The sequence below is a fragment of the Balaenoptera physalus genome (assembly GCF_965194825.1).
Source record: "Balaenoptera physalus genome assembly, chromosome: 16".
Lineage (NCBI taxonomy): Eukaryota > Metazoa > Chordata > Mammalia > Artiodactyla > Balaenopteridae > Balaenoptera > Balaenoptera physalus.
The window spans coordinates 87,813,555-87,840,888 of NC_138898.1; the positions used below are offsets into that span (position 1 = coordinate 87,813,555).

The 27,334-nt window shown below is 43.2% G+C and overlaps 1 protein-coding gene across 2 annotated transcripts; it reads left to right on the plus strand.

Annotated features, from left to right (window-relative positions):
• The first annotated feature begins 304 nt into the window (after nucleotides 1-304).
• CCZ1 (CCZ1 homolog, vacuolar protein trafficking and biogenesis associated) lies at nucleotides 305-27,063 on the plus strand. Of its 2 annotated transcripts, XM_082429975.1 has the most exons (15): nucleotides 325-529; nucleotides 1,512-1,609; nucleotides 1,701-1,794; nucleotides 2,072-2,149; nucleotides 2,559-2,606; nucleotides 3,193-3,276; nucleotides 4,331-4,506; nucleotides 8,922-9,003; nucleotides 11,283-11,344; nucleotides 11,649-11,760; nucleotides 18,227-18,260; nucleotides 18,914-19,031; nucleotides 25,031-25,189; nucleotides 25,474-25,601; nucleotides 26,720-27,063. In XM_082429975.1, exons 1-15 carry the CDS (start codon nucleotides 416-418, stop codon nucleotides 26,773-26,775), a joined length of 1,443 nt encoding a protein of 480 aa, XP_082286101.1. In that variant the 5' UTR covers nucleotides 325-415; the 3' UTR covers nucleotides 26,776-27,063. The 2 variants fall into 2 exon arrangements, with proteins under 2 accessions (XP_082286100.1, XP_082286101.1); XM_082429974.1 differs by lacking the exon at nucleotides 2,072-2,149 and having other exon boundaries at nucleotides 305-529.
• Nucleotides 27,064-27,334: the final 271 nt, after the last annotated feature.

Consider the following 27,334-nt stretch of genomic DNA (forward strand, 5'->3'; position numbering starts at 1 on the left):
ACCCTGTAGATGATAAAAATGGGCAAGTTGCCTGGCTGAATGCTCGACCGCCCGTAACGCAGGGGCTTCCTTTGCACCTTTACACTCCCTTCTACAGAAAACTATGTCCGTTTCATTTTTCTTTAAACACGTAACCCTCGCCTTCAGCCAGGCCAGAAATCTGCGAACAAACTACAAAAACCGATTTCACCCTCAACTTAACTCTTACAGTTATAAGAAACACCTACCCAGGACACAAACGGGAACGAGCCCACGGAGGCGCGCCAGAAGTTGAAGGTGGGCTGCGAATTCTTCTTCCGGGCCGGCAGCGGCCACTTCCGGGACGACGGCGAGCGAGGCGGAAGTGCGGTCTCCTCGCGGCAGCTGTCTTTGGGCGGGCAGAGGGAGGCTCCCGAGGCTGGGGGGCTGGGCCGGGATGGCGGCAGCGGCGGCCGGGACAGGAGCTGGGGCGGCCCAGGAGAAGCAGTTCCCGCCGGCGCTACTGAGCTTCTTCATCTACAACCCGCGCTTCGGGCCGCGCGAGGGAGAGGTAAGCGGAGCGGGGCCGCGCGCTGGCGTCCGTAAGCGGCCGAGGAGGGCGTGGGGCGGTCGTACGGCGTCGGGCCCGAGCAGCCGCGGGGTGCGCCCGGGAGGCGGCCCCGGCCTTTCCGGAGCCGGGCAGCACCTGTCACCCTGCCCTCGTCGAGCGGCATTTACCGGGCTGCTTTGTGCCAGGTGTGTGCCCGGGGCAGGGGCTACGGCGGAGGCCAGACAACGCGGGCAGGGTCTGTTCTAGGTCCTGGATCAAAGCCTGTGTATTGAGTGAAGGTTCGTCAGGCTAATCACTCCACACAGGTGGAGTCTCTCTTCTCTACATCAATCCTGGGTGATTAAAGTTGAGTTTACGTCTTTGTTGCTAGAAGTCCCCGCCTAGAAGCGTGGAACAAGAGTGGGAGACTGTAGTCCTTTAAATGCAGGCTTGGGGGATCTTCGGAAAGGTTTTTTTTTTTCCAAATTAATAAATTAAATCGGATGGGGGCGGGTGGGTTTTTTTAATGGTTATTTTTTAAGGTGGGGACGGTGACTTTCTCAACGGATGTCCGGCGGTAGGTTGTGTTGGCAGGAAATCACGGTCCTTTTAAAGGCTGTCAGTCCAAATGCCTGTGAACCTGCTGGGTTTAATTTGTGGGGAGGTGTAAATCTGTGCACCTGCACACACGCTTGTTTCTTAACAAGCGTTGGTGTATTACAAATTAGCATGAGGAAAGAAATCCAAAGACTGAGTTTTCAGAATAGTTGTCTAATGCTATTTCAGATGGCATGTGACTTACTGAATATCACAGTTGCCTTTCAGGCAGGTGGGCGTTGTTTACGCCGTGAGAAGATAATTTTTGTTTTTCTAAAAAAGGGTCTTTTGTTTTGCCAGCTAAGGTGTATGGCATGAGAGGTTGACAGTAAATGTAGCACTTTCAACAGCTAAGACGGAAAAAATGCTTATGTCAACGTTGTGATTCTGTTTCTTCATACTTTAGGAGGAAAATAAAATTTTGTTTTACTATCCAAATGAAGTAGAAAAGAATGAAAAAATTAGAAATGTCGGATTATGTGAAGCTATTGTACAGTTTACAAGGTAATACCTTTCAATGTGCTTTTGCAGAGTTCAGTGAATTCTTAAAACTTAGGCTGGAGAATTGTCCCTAACATTCTTTTAACCTTTTTAGGACCTTTAGTCCATCAAAACCTGCAAAATCTTTACATACACAGAAGAACAGACAGTTCTTCAACGAACCAGAAGAAAATTTCTGGATGGTCATGGTATTTACATACACAGTACACCTTTTTGAATTTGTATCATAAAGTGGTGGGTGATCTTTACTGTTAGGAATTCAGGAAAGTCCTCCAGTCATTGCATCTGAAGAGATGCATAAAGTTGGTGGCAGTTTAAAAATCAGACTCCTGTTTGGTGTATTTGTTATTGGGACTCTTTTAAGAAGTTTTGGGTTGGGACATGTCCAAGTTTTTTAATTTAGGGGAAAATTTAAAACACATATAGTTGATATATTGTGTAATTTCAGTTGATCAAACTTTGTAGGTTGTTAGGAATCCCATAATTGAAAAGCAAAGTAAGGATGGAAAACCAGTTGTCGAATACCAAGAGGAGGAGTTGCTGGTAATGTGTCATTTTTTATTTCATATTTTTAGAAAAAAATTTGTTAGTATCTTGAGTGACTTATTTCTTCAGATTTAAGCTATGTCACTTCTGCAGAAGTTTCTCAGGGTACACACAGCAAAATTTTATGCTTATCGTTTCCATTAGCACAATCTTATAAAAATGTATATGTACCGTCTCTTACGAATGCCTTCTACTGATCATCTGTGTTTAAAGCCCTCCTAAAAATTAGGCTTACTGGTTCATAATTGAATTTAAGTACCTCTTATTTTCAGCACACAACTACTATAGGACCAAGTTTATGAGTGTTGTATTGCTTTGCCAAGAGTCACTGTACCTTTGCTATGCAAAGACTTTTTTTGCTTTCCCTTAAATTAATATCTGTGCCATGTCTTTGTGTTGTTTGTAGGACAAGGTTTATAGTTCGGTGCTCCAACAGTGCTACAGCATGTACAAGGTAAGCGTGACATGCTTTCTGAATTGAGAGTCTAGCCAGTTACCCCAGTTTACATGGGATGCTTAAAATAATTCTTAACTCTTTACATGACTGCAAGGTGACTGTGTGTCCATTTTAGGGGGAGGAAATAATGGGGCCTTTGAAACAGTATTGAGGTTTATGCGTGCACATACTCAGTATTGAGCCCTTCTCTCTTCGCAGACTTGTGCTAGGAGGATATCTGCATTAGTAAACAATAGAGTCCATGTTCTTGAGGAAAGTACATAGTGCAGGTATTTGCATGATTGAAGAAGTCTGGCGATATTATTTATATAAACTGAAACTTAGCTGTGAGTTCAGGTTTAAAAAAAAAATGCCTAAAACACTTAGGTGATTTTATAAAATTTACAGTATCACTTAACAGTGTTTCTGTATTTTGTGACTTATAACTCAGGCTTTCTCATGTAAGTATTTTCTATATTCAGAAGGAACTGGGGGATGAAATTAGCAGAATTAATGTAAAAGGAAAAGAAGAACTTGTTATATTGGGAAATTGAAGGACATAAGAAATTGACTGTTTTTTTTTTTTAATCTTTTACACCATTAGCTTTTTAATGGTACATTTCTGAGAGCCATGGAGGATGGAGGTGTCAAGCTCCTAAAAGAAAGATTAGAGAAATTCTTCCATCGGGTAAGTATTTTGAATTTTATTTGTAATCTTGGTAGTTGTCCAAACAGACTGTTAGAGAGAGACACAGTCAGGTTTGTTTCTCACATACAAAAAAACCCTAGAAGTTGGAAATGGCAAAGAGCCTCAGGCATAGTGTGACAGGATCACACCAGTGAGGAGACTCCTTAGATTTGCACTCTTGGATCAGAGCTTCTTGACATTTGTACACGGCTCCTTAGAGCATCTTGGAGATGTCTTTCGGCTTCATCTTGTTGCACCTGTGTCTGTCCCTGTGGGCTTTACTCAAAAGCAAACTTCCTGTGTGGTGGATTGGTTAATTAGCAAAATCTCACATCCTTACAGATCGATTATGTTCACTAAACAGGCGTAATCTGTATTGACTCAAGGTGAAGTCTGTGGCTGTGACACAGACTTTCTTCCCTTAGTGGTGATTAGTGTGATTTTTCTTTCCCAACTGATGTGAATGTGTCTACACAGTTGCCATTCTCCTTCAATGTAAATTTTGCATATTTGACCTTCCCCTGGTCAAATCCAGTTTATCTTAGAGAAATGACTCTCAATTTATCTTTCTCCCTCCACTACCTTTGATGTCTATTTTTGAATTGTTTTGTTTTTATGAAGTACTTTTCTTTCATGTTTCTTCACTTTAATGACCGTAATTATTCACTCTGACTGTCCCCTCTTCCTCTTCTTGTCTTCATTTCTTTTCTGTCCATCAACACTGACTGTATGCCCTTCCAGCATGATTTTAGTATAAGATGGTATCATGTGTGGAGGTCAGTCTAATCTGAGGAGCACTGATATGAAGACTTAAACGCTTCAAAGAGAGATAACACAATGCTGAATGAGCACTACTTATGTTTGAACTTAATTTTTTGAAATTGGTACTGATTTCAAATCCAGTTCCCTGTGGCTCACCTCTGTGTTGGTCTTGGCAGTGTGCTGTTTGCTAGCATGTAATTGTACCATAAATTAAGACTAATTATTTTCAGTTGTCAGAGTACTATCTTCAGTATAGTATTAGTAACTTTTATGCCTTATTTTTTTCCTACAGTATTTGCAAACGTTGCATTTGCAGTCATGTGATCTACTTGACATTTTTGGCGGGATCAGCTTCTTCCCATTGGATAAAATGACTTACTTGAAAATCCAGTCCTTTATTAATAGAATGGAAGAAAGCCTGAGTATAGTCAAGTACACTGCCTTTCTCTATAACGATCAACTCATCTGGTAGGTATACCCTACAGCTTGGTGTGTAGAAGAAGAAAGTCTTTTAGGATCATAAAAAATAGCAATGACTGCGTTGATATCATGTTGTCAAACTGGAAGTAATAGCTGGTGGGGGGGTGGAGGGGTAGGATGCGTCTTTTTAGATATTGTTAAAATAAGGCAGTGATTGTTTAAACCAAAATTAGGGTAATTTTGTTTAAAATTACCAAGCAGGGGAGTTTAAAACTGGTTCCACGGAAGATAGAGAAAATGTTAGATTGAAGAATCCTATTTTTTTTAATTGATTAATTTATTTATATTTGGCTGCATTGGGTCTTTGTTGCTGCGCGCAGGCTTTCTCTAGTTCCGGCGAGCGGGGCTACTCATTGCGGAGTGGGGGCTACTCATTTCAGTGCACAGGCTTCTCATTGCGGTGGCTTCTCTTGTTGCGGATAATGGGCTCTAGGCACACGGGCTCAGTAGTCGTGGCTCGCAGACTCTAGAGCGCAGGCTCAGTAGTTGTGGCACCCAGGCTTAGTTGCTCCGCGGCATGTGGCATCTTCCCAGACCAGGGCTCGAACCTGTGTCCCCTGCATTGGCAGGCAGATTCTTAACCACTGCGCCACCAGGGAAGTCCCAAGAATCCTATTTTTATTTTGGTATTTTTCCAAAAACATCTTCAAAGAAACAGTATGGTAAATGTGCAAAGCATAATTTTCATACTTTTTTTTTAATAAATTTATTTATTTTATTTATTTTTATTTTTGGCTGTGTTGGGTCTTCATTGCTGCATGCAGGCTTTCTCTAGTTGGAGTGAGTGCGGGCTCCTCGTTGCAGTGGCGTCTCTTGTTGCGAAGCACAGGCTTTAGGTGTGCGGGCTTCAGTAGTTGCAGCACACAGGCTCAGTAGTTGTGGCTCGTGGGCTCTAAAGCACAGGCTCAGTAGTTGTAGAGCACAGCCTCAGTAGTTGTGGCGCACGGGCTTAATTGCTCCGTGGCATGTGAGATCTTCCCGGACCAGGGCTGGAACCCGTGTCCCCTGCATTGGCAGGCGGATTCTTAACCACTGTGCCACCAGGGAGGCCGCATAATTTTCATACTTTCTTTTAAGGAAGCTAGTTTTTTAAAAATATCCAACAAGTTATAAGTGCTATAAAACCAAGAAGTAACCCACTGTCATCAAACTGTGTTTGCGTCCTGTAGCAGGGACAAATACATAATTTCTTTGATGAAAGCATTGATACTCAAGAAGCAAACATAAACTGTTACTAAAAGCTTTCAACTCCCGAACACGGACTCTGGAGGAGCTGTGTGAACGTGCCTGAGACCGCGGGGAGAGGTCCCTGAAGACTTGAGGGGGAGCCAGCCTGTCTGTGCGCAGCTGAGCCCGGTCTGCCTGTGGTGAGCCGCTGAGGTCCGCGGGGAGCCGCCAGCTGAAAGCCCTCCGGCAGCTGCTCAAGTGCACTCGGTTTTTGTGTTTGTATCTTCTGGCACGTTGTTTGTGCTCCGAGAGCGTTGACGGTGAGCTCAAAGCAGATGGTAGGAAATACCTTAGAGTTCCGTTTGGACCGTGTTGCGTCTAAGTCGTGGATTTGGTTTTAGCAGCGGCTGTGAAAGGATTTAGCAGTGGCCCCTCCTCTGTTGGGAGGAGGGTGTCAGTTGACTGTCTCGCCCAGAGTTTTTGGCCTGTTTTTTGAGAGGACTTTCTTTTTAGTGAATTGATTTCCTTTTTCAGGGGTGAATGCTTTTATGAATAAATGCCTTAGCTATTTCTTAAGTTAATCAGAGTTGACCAGACTCTTTGATCTTGGCTAGATTATTTTACATTCAACACTTGACAGTGACATAGTCTGTATTATAGACTAAACTGATCCTACCGTGAAGGATTCTGTCGAATGATGGCCACTTCATTCTCGGTAACGCTCCCGCTGAAAGAGATTCTCGAATAACTTGGCATCGCCACCAGAAACAGAGTTGGCGGGCTCTGGAGAAGTGCACAGATCCCGGACCACGGCTGTGCGCAGCTCACAGCGCTGGAGTTGAGGCCTCACTCAGAGCAGGTGTGGAGGTCTTAGAGCAAAACAGGTGAAGTCCATTTAGCATTGAAGTAAAAACAAGGCGCAGAGTGATATATAAAACAGAAAGAAAAATCAGTCTTGAGAAAGTCGTAACATCTCATGCACACAAATGAATCAGTTGAGCAGAAGAATAATTTTTCTTTTTTTTTTTAAATCATATCAAATGACTATTTGAGAAACTTTGAGAACATCTGTACTTCTGAGCACCAGTAGGCTGTTTCCTGTTTGACGTGAGCCAGTGACAGAGTCCTGAATCATGTGGACCTGTCAGTACAGGGTTTTGTTTGGTTTTATTTGTTTACTTGTGCTAAGAAAGGAACTCTTTGTTTTTTTTGGGTTTTTTTGTTTGTTTTTACTTTTTATTTTGAGATTATTGAAGATTGACATGCAGTTGTAACAACTTTTCTCCAATGGTAACATCCGGCATAATTATAACACAGTATTACTTCATTGACTTTTGTTGGGGAGCAGGAATAGGGACGAGGGTGGCAGATACTGGGAAGAGGGTTGCTACAGTCGGAGCTAGTGGACATTCCACAACCCCGGGCAGGCCTCCCCATAGGCAGAATGGGAACCACCTACTTGCTGCTTCATGCTCTGAACAGCTGGCTGCGACTTATTTTCTTTTTAAATTTTCTACCCAGAAAACCAGCATCAAATTACTTCATGCCTAACGTTAAATCTTAATTGCAAGAATAAATGCAAAGCCCTAAGCACAGCGCACATAGTAAGTAGTTAAGAAGTGTCTTCCATTTCCTTTTAGAGGGTGTTTTCTGTTCAGTGTCCTCTGGTCTGGAGTAGTGCTGTCCAATAAGCATATAATGCAGGCCACAAGTATCATTTTAAGTTTTCTAGCAGCCACAATAAAGTAAAAAGAAACTGGAGAAATCACTTTTAACAGTATATTTTTTAGCCCAATGTATCTCAAAGATTTTTTCAACATGTAAACACTATAAAAAATAATTAACGAGCTATTCTTTTTGTGTTCAATCCTAAAAGTCCAGTGTGTATTTTACACTCATTTCCACCAGCCACATTTCAGGTGTTCAGTAGCCAGATGTACCCAGTAGCTACCGTTTCCGGAAGCGCAGCTCTGGAAGAAATTGCGCAGAGCGTGATTCTTTACATACTGTCTGCTGCTTACCATTAGCAGGCTCTCTCCACCAGGACTTATGTCTTGAAAGGAAAGTAACATCCAGAACCTGTTTTGTGTCTTCCTCCTTCTTTCCCCTGCCCTCAGTTATTTCCGCAAAAGAAAAGAGTGGGGTACCTTCTGTGTGTTTGATTTGAAAGGTCCATCTGCCCGGTCGGCTGCAGGTTACTTGCAGAATTGGTGTTGTCACAGGCCAAGCGCTGACAGTTCTCAGCTGTTTCTGTTTTGGCCTCACCTTTGGACCCGGGACTTCGTTCTACTTGGCAGGAAGCTTCAAACCTGCTTCAGGGTGTTTGGCCCCTTAGAGTTTTAGCTGTGGACAGACATTCTGAAAATGGGTGAGGAGAGGTGGTGTAGGAGGAGGAGGAGATAAGACAAACGGGAGGAGTCCAGGGAAGCAGGCAGCGTTTGTGTGCCGAGCCAGGCCGGACTTCTAACATGACCTGCGATTCCACTGGGAAAGAAGACAGAGCCCCTGGAATGTGGTGCAGAGGCTTGGTTTATATCAAGTTAGACTTCCTCAAGGATTTTTTTCAATTATCTTGAATAGAAAAAAAAACCCAGATACAGACTCATTGTCTGTTTATATCCTTATCTGAAAAACCGGTTTCAGGTAGAGTCCAACAACACCTGCTAGTTTCTCAGCACTTTCCCAGGTGCCACTTATTCTTGCCTCGTTTCAGATTGGATGGTTTGCCCAAAAGTTTGTTTCTTTCTCTTCCCACTTTTTGCCTACACTGAATGGAGAGAATTAAAATCCAAATACATTTCTGAGACATAGCGTTTTGAGTTCCCCGTCTGCAGCCAGCATAGCAGTGTGTTCAGGATGCGGGGTGAAAGAAAGTGGCCTTCCCGTGTAACCCAGGGCGTGGGCAGAAACCTGCTACCCGAAGGGAGTGTCGCGGCTGCTAACGCTCCCTGGCTAATCCCACGTGGAAGGCAAATCAAATCTGCTGTGACTTTTTACTTCAAATGGCATATAAAATGCAGGACTGTAGTAGTAGCCTTTAGCAGGTCAGGGTAGAGTTCTAGTGCTGGACTCAAGTTTAATTCATTCCATTCTTGAACTTTCCATCAAGGAAAGGGCTTCTTGATATCATGTAAAAAAAAAAAAAAGAGAGAGAGAGATGAACTTTTATCACAGAGCAATGGAAAGACAGAAGACCAATTCCAGACTTTTAACACAGTGCTTTTCTGATGTTTCAGGAGTGGATTAGAACAAGATGACATGAGAATTTTATACAAATACCTCACCACATCTCTATTTCCAAGGCATATCGAACCTGAGGTATGATGGGGTACTAATCTCTAGATAAATAGACAGATGGATAAATAGATATATAGACAGACATATATATACATACACACACACACACACACATATACACAGATTTGGGGGTGGAGTAACTTGGTGGGTGGGGCAGTTCTGATCTATATTTTACATTTTTTTTTCAAGAGTGTTGCATTCAATTAATTTAATCCATATATTTTACATTATTAGTGTGATGTTTAGTCATGCAGCTGTCCGTTGGTATCCATGGGGGATTGCTCCCAGGACCCCCCAGATACCCAAATCCACACACATATGCTCAAGTCCCTTATATAAAATGGCATAGTATTTGCATGTAACCTACACACATCCTCCCTTATACTTTGAACTGTCTCTAGGTTATCATAATACCTAATAAAATTGAAAAAAAAAACCCTAATACAATGCAAATGCTGTGTAAATAGTTGCCAGTGTGCAGAAAATTCAAGTTTTGCTTTTTGGAACTTTCAGAAGAAATTTTTGCCCCAAATATTTTCAACCTGCGGTTGGTTGAATCCACAAATGTGGAATCTGCAGATGTGGAAACCTCAGATACCGAAGGCCAACTGTATATATTTAGCGTGTGTCACTTAGCACAGAAAACCACGTATGTCAGCTTTTCTTCATTTTGTTACGTTCAAATGCAATTGCAAAGCTATGTTTTTAAGGGGAGCAATTCATTGAGTAGAGGAAAAACTGGATTTTTAGGTCGGGTTCTGGGAACTCTGAAAATGCCAGGGATCTTGGACAAAACAGTGGTTAATTCTGTGGTCTTTTCATGTGCAAACATGAGATCTGATTTTGAGTTGACTATATACTTCCTGCCTGACTTTTCCATTCTGGCACTTAATTTCTCAGTTTTCTGCAGAGAACTGTAAATAATACTGCAGTGTTTTCCGCAAAGTATCTTTTTTTAGCTTTAGTTAGGTCGGAAGTGAAAAGTGTTCGTAACCCATAACATTATCATTTTGACCCAGGAGCGCACACACGCACCCTCTCCCTAGCTCTGTTTTTTAAGGCCATGACTTGAAACAACAGGAAAAAAGTCTCTTTGATAAGAAATCTCAAGGTTTTGAGAAGGACCTGGTCCTGCACTTTGCTCCTTTCTGGGTAGTTTGAATACAGTGGCTAACGTTTCTGGAGTGTGTACCACACGCCAGACACGGTGTAAGTGCCCAGCAAACTCGCATTATCTCATGACATCCTGACAGCCATCCTGAAAGCCGGGTACCTTATCTCCATCTTACAGATAGGAGACCCAGGCTTGGGGGGCTTACATGATTTAACCCCGTGTCACCCAGCTAGTAAGTGACGGAGCCAGGACTTGATCTTGGGGTCTGCCTAATGCTAAAGCACCTGCTTCCAACCACACCCTCAGAAGGATCCTTCAGGAGGCTGTCCCGTGGTGGACGGTGCTGTTGTAACAGCAGAACACTCCATTGGTGCGTTATTATATGTCTAAAGAGCCGGGCTTATAAAATGGGAATGTACGAAGTGGCAGTGAGGACACGGATGTGTGAGGACTTCTCTCGGTACAGGCTGCACGCGTGAGACTTAGCTGTGCATTTTCACTGTTGGATTCACTGTTTTTCAGTCTTTCATTTTCAGTTACATGCTAGAATTTTATATAGGCTAGAAGAACATCAAAAAGTTTTAGAAGAATAATACGTGTTAGCTAATGTGACTATTAGATTTGGAATTTTTTTTCATTTCCTATGCATATTGAAGTAGCGTATCCTCAGCAGAAGAAACCAGGAATGGGCTACAAATATAGATCTATGAGGAGGCACCATGTCATGGCTGAAGGCAGGGACTTTCAGGTCACACAGGCTTGGGTTTGATGCCTGGCCCCTCCACTCAGGGGCTGGGTGTGTTGGTGAACTTCTTCAAACTTGTTTCCATTTCTAGAAAATAGGAAGATGGCATTCCCCGTAGGGGCGATATGAGATGAAATTACGTGATTTATGTCGTCGCCTAGCACGTATTAAACACATGGGAGATTTCAATTATTGCTGTAAAAGGAACTAAATCAGTATGTGGAATTTAGGGCACAGTGAAGTTATGATAGTTCTGTTTAAAACCAGTGAGTTCTTTCTGTACCCCTGTAATCACCCCTCCCTTTTTTTGGTGGGGAGGAATATGGAAAATTGATATAGAAAAATGGCATGGAGCCAACTAGTAAATATAAATGCTGTTTTTCAAAGCTTTGAATATAGGAAATCTAATAAGTCACTTGTCAACATTAAATTTGTTTACAGTTGGCGGGAAGGGATTCTCCAATAAGGGCAGAAATGCCCGGAAATCTTCAACACTATGGAAGGTAGGACTTCTGTCCTTTGATAGACAGTATTGGATTTTATTATCGTTTTTGGTAAAGATAAAATCAAGAACACTGAATTACCTTTGTGCTACTTTATTGACAATAATCAACAAAGGAAATTCTTTTGTTTCCAATGAATTAAAACGATTACTTTTTTATATTCTGATCTGGTGTTTTCCAAGTAATGTCTAGCTTCCCAAAAAGGCCAAATATTAACTAACACCCTTATAGGAATGCACTGTTTATATATTCCTGTTTGTAATCTGCCTAACTGAATCAAGTCATCTCTGTGCTTCCTTTTCAGATTTCTCACTGGACCCTTGAACCTTAATGATCCAGAAGCAAAATGCAGATTCCCCAAAATTTTTGTAAATACAGATGACACTTATGAAGCTCTGCATTTAATTGTTTATAAGGTAACCGTGGTCTTTCTCTCCAGGGTTACAGAGTGATACTGAAGTAAATCTTTCTTGCACGGGTGCACTAGTCAGTGGGCAGACCTCGTATGTGTTTCTTGGAACAGGTGTCGCAAGTTCTGATTATTGTAAAACTCAAAATGGGTGCTTTCTGGAGTAAGAGGGTTACTTTCAGTCCCCATTAAACAGTAGTTCTGTGATTAGCAAGAGTCACTGTCTGAGGCTGTGACTCACATGTTTCAAGTCCTGCACGCGGACAGACCAGAGGCCGTCAAGGCCCGTGTTGCCTGTTGTTCGATGCCTGCCCACGCTCCAGTGGGTTCTGCCTTCGCTCTGATTTGAAAGCTGAGGACTTGCTAATTCCATAAGGATAGTCTGAGTTTCTGTCAGGATATTATCTTGTAAGGATGTATATTTATGTTAGGTTGGGGTTTTTTTATAAATTTATTTATTTACTTATTTTTGGCTGTGTTGGGTCTTTGTTGCTGCGCGTGGGCTTTCTCTAGTTGCAGCGCGCGGGGGCTACTCTTCGTTGCGGTGCGCGGGCTTCTCATTGCGGTGGCTTCTCGTTGTGGAGCATGGGCTCAGGCTTCAGTAGTTGTGGCACACGGGCTCAGTAGTTGTGGCTCACGGGCTTTGGAGCGCAGGCTCAGTAGTTGTGGCACACGGGCCTAGTTGCTCCACGGCATGTGGGATCTTCCCGGACCAGGGCTCGAACCTGTGTCCCCTGCATTGGCAGGCGGATTCTTAACCACTGTGCCACCAGGAAAGTCCCAGGTTGGGTTTTTTTTTTTTTTTTTTTTTTTTTAATTTTTTTTTAAATTTATTTATTTATGGCTGTGCTGGGTCTTCATTTCTGTGCGAGGGCCCTCTCTAGTTGTGGCAAGTGGGGGCCACTCTTCATCGCGGTGCGCAGGCCTCTCACTGTCGTGGCCTCTCTTATTGAGGAGCACAGGCTCCAGACGCGCAGGCTCAGTAGTTGTGGCTCACGGGCCCAGTTGCTCCGCGGCATGTGGGATCTTCCCAGACCAGGGCTCGAACCCGTGTCTGCTGCATTAGCAGGCAGATTCTCAACCACTGCGCCACCAGGGAAGCCCCCAGGTTGGGTTTTTTAAAAGCAGTTTTTGGTTCAAGAAAGAGGGCTGAGCCTGTGTTGTTTTTCTTCTTTTCTGCCTGATAGTGCAGTTACGTTTTAGTTCATAAAGGCTTAGAGGTGATGCGGTAAGTGCACAGGAAGGAGATGAAGTCAGAGGATGAGGGGGATCCTGTAACTTCCGGGAAGATGGAAAGATGTGTTTGGCAGAGGAGAGTGAGGAAGCTGCAGCCTGGAATGTGAGTGCAGGACAGGGTGCGCTGAGGCGGGAGCCCGCCCGCCCCGAGGGGCCTGAGCAGCTCCGGCTTGGAGGCAGGCAGTGACCCAAGGAGTCAGGAGTGGGCAGTGGGCTTGGAAAGAAGGGGAGTGAGTGAAGTGTTGGATGTAAGCCAGCCAGCCACCTGTTCCCCATGCTCAACACAGACAGCCGAGCATCTACCCCTGGATGCAAACTGAGGAGCTTCTGAAAGGAAGTAATGACCTGGGGAAAGCTGGAGAGGCTCACGTGGATGTCGGCACCTGCTGCCCTCAGCTCCAGGCCAGGCCTCTTCACCCCGTCAGCCTTTCGGTTCCCTCATCCGGAAGTGTGACTGGGAAACCAAAACTGTGGGTCCTGAGAGATGCAAGAATGATTCTGGGATCAGAAGAGAACTTTTAAAAATTAACATCCACGAAGACTAGAGAAGTTGTATCTATAAAAATGAAATAGGACGACAGAGATTCGGGGTTATGTTAAACTTAGGTTAATTGAAAATATAATTAAAAAAATTTTTATTGTGGTAGATATGTATAACATAAAATTTGCCATTTTAACCATTTCTAAGTGTACAGTTCAGTGTACATTCAGTATGTTGTGCAACCATCAGCACTGTTTCCAAAACCTTTCTTCACCCTAAAGAGAAATTCCCAACCCACCAAGCAATAACCCCTCATCTCCCCTCCCCCTGAAAATGTAATTGTTGACTTCAGAAATTTATTAGAAGTGTTAAAGATGTTGGCCTGTCCCCGAATGTAAGATAAAATGACCAACGATAAAATATGAGCAGAAAGATGAGAGAGAGGAATTTCAACATCTAATTAACAAAGTGGAGGAGAGGAAATTAGTAAAGTGGTCTTATGAAGAAATGTGTAGCTGAAGAAGAACACGTTTTCCAGGTTGAAAGGCCCAACTGAGTGTCTAGCACAGTAAGTGTAAATGACCCATGCCTGCACACAACAGTGGGCAATTTCAGAAGTGTAGAGAAGATCCTCAAAGCTTCCAGAAGGAAAACCAGGTCACCTATAAAAGATAAAGCTGAGATTAGCAGTTTCCTTACCAGCACTAGATGTCAGGTGACAATGGAAGAAAGACTTTCGAGTTCTGAGAGGAAATGATTTTTGGTGTAGAATGGTGGCTGAGATAGAAGAGAGAGAGATTAAACATGAAAAGTCTCAAAAGGCTCCCTGTGCATCCTTTCTTAGGATGTTGCATGAGGTTGTATCTCAGTAGAATAAGTCAGGAAACCAAGAAACAAAACACCTTGGAATCCAGAACAGTGGATCTTACCCATGAGAACAGTGAAAGGAAGGCTTGAGATGACAGCACTCCTCAGATCTGCTGAGGGACTTCTCACCTGAGATGCTTCCACAGTGGACCAGAGGGGTGGGGGGCTGGCTCTGTATTAGGGGCAGGGGCTCCATAATGAAAAGAGGCTTCATTCATAAGGTAGTATGACTAAGAGCTTTGACTCAGGGACTTCTCTGGCAGTTCAGTGGTTGAGATGCGTGCTTCCAATACAGGGGACACGGGTTCGATCCCTGGTTGGGGAGCTAGAATCCCACATGCTGCACGGCACGGCCAGAAAATAAAATTTAAAAAAAAAAAAAACAGTTAAAAAAAAAAGATTTGATTCAGTATGTGATGTGATAAGGAGTGGGGAGGGAGGAGGGAATTGTAGGGAAAGTATACAAAAAGGTGTGGTCTGAAAATGAGCCAAACTAAAATAAGGCATAATTTAGAGCAGTAATTGGAGGGGAAATGTCCATTTTTATGTCAGGCTAAACTCATTCTCCTTTGAATGACTCAGGGGTAATGACTTTGATCCCTTAATGAAGGAAACACGAACCTGGCTTGCTGTGTTGTGTATTGGATTTTCATTTTTAGAGTCAACCATAGATGTAATTTTAGGTGTAATGATGGCATTTCAGTTACATTAAGAGTTCGTGTCTTTTTTTTTTTTAATAAATTTATTTATTTATTTATTTATTTTTGGCTGCATTGGGTCTTCATTGCTGCACGCGGGCTTTCTCTAGTTGTGGCGAGCAGGGCTCTTCGTTGTAGTGCAAAGGCTTCTCACTGTGGTGGCTTCTCTTGTTGCGGAGCACGGGCTCTAGGTGCGTGGGCTTCACTAGTTGTGGCTCGCGGGCTCTAGAGCGCAGGCTCAGTAGTTGTGGCACACAGGCTTAGTTGCTTCATGGCACGTGGGATCTTCCCGGACCAGGGCTCTAACCTGTGTCCCCTGCATTGGCAGGCGGATTCTTAACCACTGCGCCACCAGGGAAGTCCCTGTGTCTTTTTTTAAAACAGCTTTACTGAGATACAGTTCACACAGCGTGTATTCATCCATTTTAAGTGCACAATTCAGTGGCTTATGGTAGCAAAGTTCAAGGGTGCCCAAGATCACCTTCACTTCTCACACCAACTGCTAGTTCAGGGGTCCTTTTGAAGGATTTGTCTGGTTTTGGTATCAGGGTTAACACCCTGTTTTTTGGAAGACTTTGTGAAGGATTGGTGTGAATTCTTCCTCAAATGTTTGGTCACAGTGAAGCCACCTACATCTGGGCTTTTTTTTGTGGACAGTGTTTAAATTGTTAATTAGTCTCTTTGCTTATTATAGATCTTTTCTGATTTTCTACTTCTCTTTGAGTTAGTTTCAGTGGTTTGTATCCTTCTAGGGATTTGTCCATTTTAAGTTATTCAAGTTGGTGTATAATTTTTCATAATATTGTAGCCTTATAATCTTTCTTTTCCTTTAAAGTCAGTAATGATGTCTCCTTTCATTCCTGATTTTAGTAATTTGAGTCTTTTCTCTTTTTTCCTTGGTCTAGATAGGTTAGCTAAAGATTTTTCAGTTTTGTTGATCTTTTCAGAGAATCATCTTTTGATTTCGTTTTTTCCTCTTCTGTCTTTCTGTTCTCTATTTCAACTTATTTCTGCTCTAATCATTGTTATTTCCTTCCTTCTGCTTGCTTTGGGTTTAGTTTGCTCCTCTTTTTTTCCAAGGTCTTAAGATGGAAGTTTACATTATTGATTTGAGATCTTTCTTCTTTTTAATACATGTGTTTACAGCTATAAAGCTGAGAGACTGTAATACTAAGATGTAGTTGATTGTCTTTTATAACCATTCCTCCATTTGCTGTCTGCTGTTAGGACAATTTCCCTCTGGAAATTTAAGTGATTGTTTTTTCTATTTTTCTCCAGTGATGGTGTTTCACTGGGGAGGGAGCATTGATATGTGGACTGGGGCGGTGGATGGGGCAGGATTGTCCACGAGGTGACAGTTACTGAGACAGCGATGGTCAGTGGGGTTCACGTGTACCATTCTGTGTACATTTTTAATATATTTGAAATTCTTCAACTTTTTAAATAGAGACTTGAAAAGGCACTTTTAAAAAAAAAAAAATCAACCTGTAAGGGATCAGTTGTGCAAATGCCTGCGGCGCAGACCTAAGGGAAGCAAGCTGGATCAGGCTTCAGGACCCCGTGGCACACAGAGTTCGTGTCCCAAGGAGACCAGCCGTTGTGCAGGTCTGCCAGGTAGTGACCAGAGTGAAGAGCCAGCGGTCCCAGGTCTCTTGACGCTTTAGGAGAGGCTGGAAATCGGAATTTTGGTAGAAAACCAGTTGGCATCTGAGTCAAAATTACTTTAAACACAAAGAAACACCTACATTGGATGGAACTGGCCTGTAAGTCTCCCAGTTTGCAGCCTGTTTATGGGCAAATAATAATTATGATTCGGTTGCAAAATAGCATAAATGTTATTCACTTTGGCCACTTAAAAATAAAGTTAACAGCTGATAGAGGTTGAGAGGCAGAAGTGGGGAGAGGTGCAGGGACAGGGGCAATGTTAATATCCTCGTTCAGAAGTGGCACTTCAGGAGCTTGTGCCTGTGGCTGGTGGCGTGAGAAGTGAGCCATTTGAGGCTGTAAGGTGACCATCCAGTGGAGGAACTAGAGGGGCTGTAAGCTCTGGGGGTGGGGGGAGCGGCTGGAGAGGGGCCTCATCCCTCATGACTGCCAAAGGCGACGGTGGTGTTGACCATGTTATCTAGACCGTTAACAGTGGTTGCCGGGCGAACAGGCCTCAGAGAAGGAAGTCTTTTGCATTTTCATCATAAGCCTATATGTTCTGTTTGACCTTGTTTCTAACACTATACATTGCTTTGATAAATTTAAATATTTGGGGCTATTTATTTATGATCTGGCTTGCTGTAGGTTCCTGTTACTCATGTCATAACTGCAGTATTTGCTATAATAAAAAGTGAGATGAGGTGACATTAATTTGCTGGTTTTTTTTAACTTGTGTTAATGGAGATTATCAAACATTCACAAAAATAGATTAGAATAATGAATACCCAGGTACCTATCACACAGCTTAATTAATAATATGCTAATGTTTCATCTCTCTTCTCTACATGTTCTGGTGTTTGGGTTTTTTTAATAAATTTATTTATTTTATTTATTTATTTTTGGCTGCGTTGGGTCTTCGTTGCTGCGCGCGGGCTTTCTCTAGTTGCGGTGAGCGGGGGCTACTCTTCGTTGCGATGCGCGGGCTTCTCACTGTGGTGGCTTCGCTTGTTGTGGAACACGGGCTCTAGGTGCGAGGGCGGTAGTTGTGGAACACGGTCTCAGTCGTTGTGGCTCGCGGGCTGTAGAGCGCAAGCTCAGTAGTTGTGGTGCACGGGCTTAGTTGCTTCGCGACATGTGGGATCTTCCCAGACCAGGGCTGGAACCCGTGTCCCCTGCATTGGCAGGTGGATTCTTAACCACTGCACCACCAGGGAAGCCCCATGTTCTGGATTTTTGTTAGAGCATTTTAAATCATCTCATTTCCCTTATAAATAGTTCATTTTGCGTCTCTAACTAATAAGGACCTCTGTTTTAATATCACCACCCTGCCATTATCACACCGGACCAAAATAACGTTAATAACTTCCTTAATACCATCTATTATCCAGCCCCATCCAGATTTCTCCAGTTGACTAAAAAAGTCTTTATAAAGTTGATATATTTAAATAAAGATTTAAACAAGGCCACTGCATTTGATTATTTAAGTCTTCTTTTTTTGTACCATTTTCTGATCTTTGGTTTCTTTTTCTCCCCTCCTCCCACAGGCCATGAGTGCAGCTGTGTGCTTTATGATTGACGGTAGGTACACACCTGTATCTGATTTCACCTGATTAGCTGAGCCTTTTCTCTTCACACTTTGCTGTGGTCTGTTCCTAAATGATAAACAAGTTGTCGCAGCAACAGGGAGGCTGTATTAAGCCTCCATCTGGGGCCTCTGCCATCTTAACCAGCTATTTCTAATATCGTTAAAGTCCCAGCTTTCCTGCTTCCCAGCAGTAGGACCTGGGCACCTTTCTGTGCCTTCCTGCCCGGCAACGATTACGGGAGTACCCATCTCAAAGGGGGCTTTAGGATTAAACGAGGGACTGTTTGTAAAGCGCCAGCAGTGCCTGCCTGGCCTGTGAGTGCTGTGTAGTGTTTGTTAAATAAATATTTGACCTTCCTAGGTCTGCTGGGGGTAGGCAGTCAATTCACTACCCCGCAGGGAGTGCTTCAGTCAACATGCACAGTGAGATAGGTCTTTGCCTCTTTTTCATCTTAAATATAACTAATTCTGGCTCCTCTGTTTCTCTTCTATTTGGGAGGGGAGGGGGATCTGATCATTTAATTGTTTTATTTCCCAGATCAGTACCGTTTTCATTTGAATATTGTTGTTAAGATGGTAAAATGAAAATTGACCTTTTTAACACAGTGTCCTAACACTCACTGGTGTTTCTTGAATTACTTGTTAGCCTCTATCCAGCCTACGTTGGACTTTTGCCGAAGACTGGACAGCATTGTCGGGCCCCAGCTCACAGTGCTGGCATCTGACATTTGTGAGCAGTTTAACATCAACAAAAGAATATCTGGGTTTGTACTTTGCTTTGTGTTTGCTTTCAAGCATTTAACTGGCTTTGGAAGAAAAAGGGTGGTTTTTGCTTAGAACATGGATGGTGTTAAGGTTCGTATAAACTCTGAATCCAGAGAACAAATGTGCTGTTTGGTCCTGTCTGCAAAGCTTCCTGGGGAGCTGTTCCTGAGTTTTTCTGCCCCACAATGACGGTCGGGGCCGGGTCTTCTCTTAATGCGTCCCCTCAGCCCTCCGCAATGGTGGTGTGAACGTGTGGGGTTAGGTGTGCTAGCTCTGCCTGTGGTCTTGGCCTTGTGAGTTCACCTCACATCCCACATGACCCGCCCAGGCTGTGAAATCCACACTGGCAGAGGTAATCATCAGGGTTTTGCTTTGCATAGACGGAAAGCACTTTGCCTCTTGTGCAGAAATATTCCTGGTGAGGTTGCCTGTGACGTAAGCCAGTAGGCGTTGGTGCTGAGTCTGGCATCTTGAAAGGCTCTAGGCTGAGTATCAGGAGACTCGAGGTTAAACTCACCTTGGTTCTAAAAACACCCTGAAAAGTCACTGAACCTCTTTCTACTCTCTTCTCAGTGCGAAGTCGAATGACTGTAAAGGTAAAGTGCGTAGATGGAAAGTACTTTAAGGAATAAAAGGCTTCTTTATATGGGCTTCCCGTGTGTTTGAGAAGTTACTAAAATGCTGTGAATTTATATATAAGCTTGTGCTTGTAGTGATCATATGTTGTATGTATGTGGTCTTACATAAGCACCAGCCCACAGAGAGGTCCCACACAGGCTCCAGGTGAAAGCACGGGTAGGTTTTGTATCTGCAAGTGGATTTTTACTGCTGACAGCTTACTTAGTTTTAGAAAAGATACAGCCAAGGAATGAAAGTGCCTGACCACTTACATCTTGACAGTGCTGTTTAATCTAACTTTTTGACCATGAACCTGCCAGATTTTCGATTTTGAAGGAAGCATGTGACTTAAATCTGTGTTGGATCATGCAAGTTATGAGTGGAGAATGATCAAGTGTAGTTACCTACATCCCCAAACCCTTGGGAGATGACTGGACATTTTAACTGCTCTGCCCATGCTTTCGGCAGATATGGTGAATATCAAGTAACTCATTGACAAATATCCAGAGGTAAACTTGCTGTCTAGTACCTTTTATTTTACAAATCAGGTTAACCCTCTTTGGGATTGTACAGAAGAAAGGAGATGGCCTTGGATATTAATTATCCTATCATTAGACAGCAGTTTTCTCTCCGATATTTTATTATGAAAATGTTCAAACATAGGAAGGTTGAAAAAATTGTACAGTGGATACGCATATACCCCCACTTAGATTCTTCCATCGGCATTTTGCCAATTATGTTTGGGCACAGATCTGTCAATTCCTGTCTAAAGGACAATTTCTTGACTGTTAGGAGAATCACTGAACAGTACCATTAGCCCCTGGAGGATAGGGTACCTGGCAAACGTGATGGTAAAATAAGTGCCACACAATTTAGGGGTGTGCCCAATAACAGGAATTCTAGGAATGTAGTTGTTCTTATCTTTGAAACCATGACCTGAAGATGGTTCTCGATTCATCTGAGATGTTATATATAAGGAGCTTTGATTGCCAAACCGTAACCATCAACTAACTAAAGATAAAAGCTTTTGAGTACAAAAGATAATGTAGTTTTCTTCCAGAAATCCTTCTGACGCAAATCAAGCCATTTTACATGCCAGTCCTGGGACCTCCATAAGTCATATCCCAGAGAAATTAGAGGCAGCCCTGAGGGAGGAAAGACCCCAGCCAGCAGCATGTCAGGGGCATTGTTGGGGGGCGGAGGGGGCTATGTTAGCCAGCCGTCCTGATCCCAGAGGCCAGCTCCGGGACCTCTGCTGTCTCGGCTGCAGCCCCCGCTAGAAAGTGCCCATGGGGCTGTGCGCCAGTGTTCAGCGTTGAGTCCAGATTTATAAACTGCAGCTCTTAACGTTCCTTATGAAATTGGAGTCAGCCCTTTAAAGAATGGTGTGAAGTAGGTTTGTTTGGTGATTGGTTTCTATTCCTTTGTGGGCCACCTCAGTATTTTTCTTCTCCAGCACTTAAAATTCTATTATTTTTAATTTTTTTTCTTTTTTTGAGAGTAACTTATGTCCTTAATTTTTAAACAATTCCAAAATAGAAATATTGGAAATCTTATTTGGCTTCTGTCTTTCTGGACTTGTACACACATATAAACACAGTGACATACATACATGGTATTTTTTACACATGGACTTTTGAAAATATATCATGCTGTAAATCTGTAGCTTTAAATAAATAAGTAAATAAATATATGGTATGAGCATCAGTTTAAACCAATAAATACAGACCTACCTCATTCTTTTTAATGGCTTCATAGTATTTAATAGGAAAAGTGTGTTCTATTTGCTTAATCGTTCTCCCGTTTAATGGTTAGGGCTGGTTATGGCTATTAGTATTACAAACAGTTCTGTATTTTACAGTCTGGTACTTAAACACCTAATTATCTCCTCAAGAGAAATCCCTAGGATTGAGCTCTGGGGCAAAGGATATGCACATTTACCGCGTGGCTCGGCACCCGTGAGGGTGGAGCCATCTTCCCCTCCCGCCGGTGCCACCAGCTCCCGTTCTCCGTGCTCTCGCACTTTGACAGTGACACTGAGGTCGGGCGTCTCCTCGTCTGTTCATGGGCGTTTCTGTCTCCTGCACAAGTTGTCCCCGTCCTCTGGCTCTTTCCGTTGAAGTGCTTTGTCTTTTTTCTTTTACATCAGGTATTACTTTTACATCAAGTATTTTCTTTTACATTAGGTATTACTCCTAATGTAATACCCTTTAGTCATGTTGCATCCTCTCTCCTTTATATTCAGTCAGTTTTATTAATCATTGCCTTTGGATTTCTCTTTAGTGGCACACTTGGAGCTTTCCACCCCAATATTGTAAAAATGTCCCATTTTTATCTCTGGTACATTCCTGGCTTTGTTTTCTGTGGTAAATCTCTAATTCACCTAGAATTTTTAAGGGCTTGCAGGAGGGCTGTAACTTAAAATTTTCCCCCAAATTGATAGTTTTCTGAATCTGAGACTTTAGTTTTTGTTTCTTTCACACACTCCTATTCACCAGCCAATTCTAATATTAAATCTGAAAAGGCAGGAAGGAGGAGGAGGATGTAGAAAGTTATTAGAAACGGAACCTCTGTCCCGTGAGCAATTTTTTTTTATAATCCTTTTTTATCAGTCTTCTTGAATAAATGTGTAAAGTAACCCAGTTGCCTGGGAGGCTGAGTGCGCTGGGATTCCTACCACAAGTGAGGGGTGTAACCATTAACAGTACAGGTCGGTTATGAGCAGACCCGGGATTGGACACGGGCAGGAGCAGGAGGAAAGCGAGATGGGAAGACCTGGCCCCGGCTGTGGTCAGTGGTGTCTAATGGCGGAGCGGGGTGGAGGAAGTCTTCTTTGCCTTAAGTTTGGTCTGATAAGTGAGGAATGGCCAGTAGCCGTATTCAGCTAGAAATCATCTATCTGGCAACCTTCAGCTCTCTGGAACACAGCCCAGAACGAATGAAAACCACGGCTGGTCCCTGCTCCCAGCCAGCTGCCCAAGTCCACAGGCGAAACTCTGCGAGCAGTTAGGTGCGCACTGAACAGCCGGTCATTTCCTCCCCTGGTTCACAGCTCACAGTAACCTTTCCAGGTAGGCTTTGGAAGTTTGGAAAGGTTTTCACGTAACTGGTCCTTAAACACTTAAGTCTCTGGCATCTCAGTGAAACTGATGCTCTTTACTCATGGGAGAGATCCCTGTGACCTCTTTTTTTTATATAAATTTATTTATTTTATTTTTGGCTGTGTGGGGTCTTCGTTGCGGTGCGCGGGCTTCTCATCACGGTGGCTTCTCTTGTGGAGCACGGGCTCCAGGCACACGGGCTTCAGTAGTTGCGGCACGTGGGCTCAGTAGTTGTGGCTCATGGGCTCTAGGCGCAGGCTCAGCAGTTGTGGTGCACGGGCTTAGTTGCTCCGCGGCATGTGGGATCTTCCCAGACCAGGGCTCGAACCCGTGTCCCCTGCGTTGGCAGGCGGATTCTTAACCACTGCGCCACCAGGGAAGCCCTGCTATTTTTAATGTGAGCAATCTTGTTATCTTTTCTTTTTTTTATTTTTATTTTTATTTTTAAAATTAATTAATGTTTTTGGCTGCGTTGGGTCTTTGTTGCTGCGTGCGGGCTTTCTCTAGCTGCGGCGAGTGGGGGCTACTCTTCGTTGCGGTGCATGGGCTTCTCACTGCGGTGGCTTCTCTTGTTGCAGAGCGTGGGCTCTAGGCACGCGAGCTTAGTAGTTGTGGCTCACGGGCTCTAGAGCACAGGCTCAGTAGTTGTGGCACACGGGCTTACTTGCTCCGCGGCATGTGGGATCTTCCCGGACCAGGGCTGGAACCCGTGTCCCCTGCACTGGCAGGCGGATTCTTAACCACTGCGCCACCAGGGAATCCCCACTATTTTTAATGTGAGCAGATCTTGTTTTCTTTTATTAACAGTACGTTGCAAGTAACTTTTTTCTATTTTCGTTTTTACATCATCCTTCATGGTGGGTGGAGTGGAAAGAGGCCACATTTGCCCCTGTCCTAACTACCTAAATAACATCTCTCATGTGAATGTCCATGTGGGGTTACAAAGGGAAGAATTCCGATCTTCTTAGAAGAGTGTTGTACATGTTATAAATGAGAGAAAGAGGAACGCCACACAGAGTGTTAGACAAATAACCAGAACTTTAAGCCTGATCGAAGGTCATAGAAGTTAGTCTGTCCAAACAACTAAATTTACAACTCTTTCCAAACTTCTTTTAAAATTTTCATTTTTCCAGACAATTTTTCTTGTAGTTATACTTGCTTTTCTTAGATTTAGGGGCCTACTAAAAACAAATTCTGGTTTTATAAGAATTCTGTTTTCATTTTCCTGGGAACTAAATCGTCCACCTTCTTCCTCTGCCTAGAGGTAGAGTATTACAGTAGTAACCCACTTCCCCGGAGGTCGGATTTCCGGCACGCCCAGCCCCCCAGCGCCTGGCTGCTCCGCCTGCAGTAAGCAGAGAAGGCTTCTGGCCCCTGTGGCAGGGCTGCCCAGGCTCTCACGCAGACCCCCGATTGTGAATTTAAGGCACAGCGAGAGGTGAGGGAGGGGAGGCCCTGAGAGCCGAGTGGCCCAGCTGTCAGGGTGGCTCCCCGAGGGGTCTCAGACTCTGACCCGGGAGACAGCGAAGTAGCATTGCCCAGTCATCCAGAATAATAAAAGGGTAAATCCCAATTAAATACTTCCGAGGAGGTTGATACATTTTAGAATGATCTCTGAGTAGGATGATGGAAGCTTTGTTACTCACAGAGCTAAGCTTCTGTTCTGTGGCCGTTTACATACATGCAGCTGCGGGATAAATGAGATGTACGGGGGTCAGCAACCTTTTTCTGCAAAGGGCCAAATAGGAAGTACTTTAGGCTCTGTGGGCTGTGTATGTTCCAAGTACTCAACTATCCTTTAAGCACAAGAGCAGCTGTAGACAATACATAGGCATATGGGTGTCCCAGTAAAACTTCATTTAGAAAAACAGGGCCTGGTTTGGTCCTAGAGCCATAGTTTGCTGATCCCTTCACTGGAAGATAAATGACCTGCCTTGATTTACTTTGTTTTTTGTTTTTTAAGTGAACAAATAACTGAGTGACTGCCATTTATAAAACACTGTACTTGAAAAAAAAAGTTGTCACACAATGGTTAAAATATTTGGGGTTTTAAAAGTACATACTTGAGCTCGCTGGGAAATTCAGTCATTTTGAATACCTCGCGGATACCAAATAAGTTACTGCTGAATGTTACATCTTAACTGAGGTTCTTGATTTGAAGGCCCAGCCATTGAAAATACCACCTTAGCCATTACACATTTAGAGTTTTTACAGTGTAGTTGTATATTTGGGTAATTGTTCTTTCAGAATGTTACCACCTCAATAACATGTTTTCACAGGTCTGAAAAAGAACCCCAGTTTAAGTTTATCTACTTCAACCATATGAATTTAGCAGAAAAAAGTACAATTCACATGAGGAAAACACCCAGTGTGTCACTTACGTCTGTTCATCCAGATTTAATGAAGATTCTGGGTGACATCAACAGTGATTTTACAAGGTAATTCTAACCACCTCACCAATTAGACGTCCACTTTCTAATAAGAGACATTAAAGGAATCATCTTCAAAAACCGAGTGACCCCAGGCCCCTTCAGAGGTCTTGACCACCTCCCTGGGCACCAGTTCCAAACATCATTAAGCCCAGAAGGGGCTGGTCACTCACAGGGGGCTCCCTGAACTTTTCAAATGGCTCAAGTTTCCTGTTTCTTGTTTTAGAATGTTTTTCACAATCCAGCTATGTATATAAAATAAACAATTGCGTTTTGAAACTCTTTTCTTACAGAGTGGATGAAGATGAAGAAATCATCGTGAAAGCAATGAGTGATTATTGGGTTGTTGGGAAAAAGTCTGACCACCGGGAGCTGTATGTTATTTTGAATCAAAAAAATGCAAACCTCATTGAAGTAAATGGTAAATAGGGTTTGGTATTTGAGCAGAATTTTAATGCTACTGATATTTAAAAACTATCTTTTCAGTGTACTAAGGAGCATGCTAAATAGGACAAATCATGACTGTTGAGATTTTAAGCAGATGCCCCTGTTGCTTAAAAGAAATCATCATTTGGTCTATTCAGGAGTGGGACAGTGGGGCGGTGCACCCCAATTGTCAACTGTAAGGACAGTCAGGTGTGAGGTTTCTTCTGCAGACATCTTCTGGGGTGTATTACACTTTTCTCTCGATACCAATACTTGTATTAATAGTCTATGCATTAGAAACAACCTCAGTGAATACATGCCTCATTTATTTATTTATTTATTTTTGGCTGTGTTGGGTCTTCGTTGCTGTGCACGGGCTTTCTCTAGTTGTGGCGAGTGGGGGCTACTCTTTGTTGCCGTGCGCGGGCTTCTCATTGGAGTGGCTACTCTTGTTGCCGAGCACAGGCTGTAGGCGCGCAGGCTTCAGTAGTTGTGGCACGCGGGCTCAGTATTTGCAGCACGCAGGCTCAGTGTTTGCGGCTCACGGGCTCTAGAGCGCAGGCTCAGTAGTTGTGGCGCGCAGGCTTAATTGCTCCGTGGCATGTGGGATCTTGCTGGACCAGGGCTCGAACCCGTGTCCCCTGCATTGGCAGGCGGATTCTTAACCACTGCACCACCAGGGAAGCCCCTACACGCCTCATTTAAAACGGGAATTGAGTAAAGTCCAGATAATGACACCACTGTTGGAGCTCCTGATCCACAATTCAGGGTTGCAGCTAGAGTTTCTGTGTTTTTGAATCAGATTCCTCAAGATTTTACAAGTTGTGATCCTCACCCCCCAACCCGCGGGTGTCTTAGACACTTTGGGTTTGAGCTGTCTCAGGTCCAAAGAAGCAATGTTACATAGTGTTAAAGTCTCCTGTGCGTCAGGCCTTTTTTTCTTTCTCTCGACCTAACATTTATCAAGGCTTCTGAGATTTAAGGTCAAAATTAATGCAGACCTTTATTTATGACCAGCTTTACTCCAGGGAATTTAAGGTACTGATATATATTATATAACCTTTCAAGTGAGAATTTCTAGACCTTACTCACCGTTTTCTCTTCTTTTTGCAGAAGAGGTCAAGAAGCTTTGTGCGACGCAGTTCAGTAACATATTCTTCTTGGATTGACTGACAAGGGCTCACCGAAACATCTTTTAAAAAAACAGCTCAGCAAGCATTTTGTTTACCATTGCAGGTTATTGGTCATATTATTGACTGGATTAATGACAACAGTAAAGCAATACTTGCTTTGAAGAATCAAATTTCTACTCAGCCTGATGATCCCCTGAGGTTTTTAGATTTTAAATATTTATGTGGAATTAAAGGTAGTCAGCTACATCTCTTTCATTCCATTCTTTTGACATTATGTGACTATTTTACTGGAAAATAAGACTAATAAATTGTTAAAGTTTTTAAAATTCTGGTCTTGCATTGAGTCTCTCTGGTTGCTTGTTTGTAGACCACACCAGCCATGGGTCCCTGGTTCATCCTCAGGAATATTCTAGCAGCTAAAGGTGCTCAGAGTTGGGATTTCTTCCCCGGTCCCTAGACCTGAAGTGGTAAACTATGAGGCATTTGCCCAAAGTAATTGCTGGACTTGGTTTTTATCTTGAGCAATAATGTGATTTTTAGACCACAAATAAACATCAGACAAAGAACTTAATGCAAGTGCCCCAGTGTGCTCCAA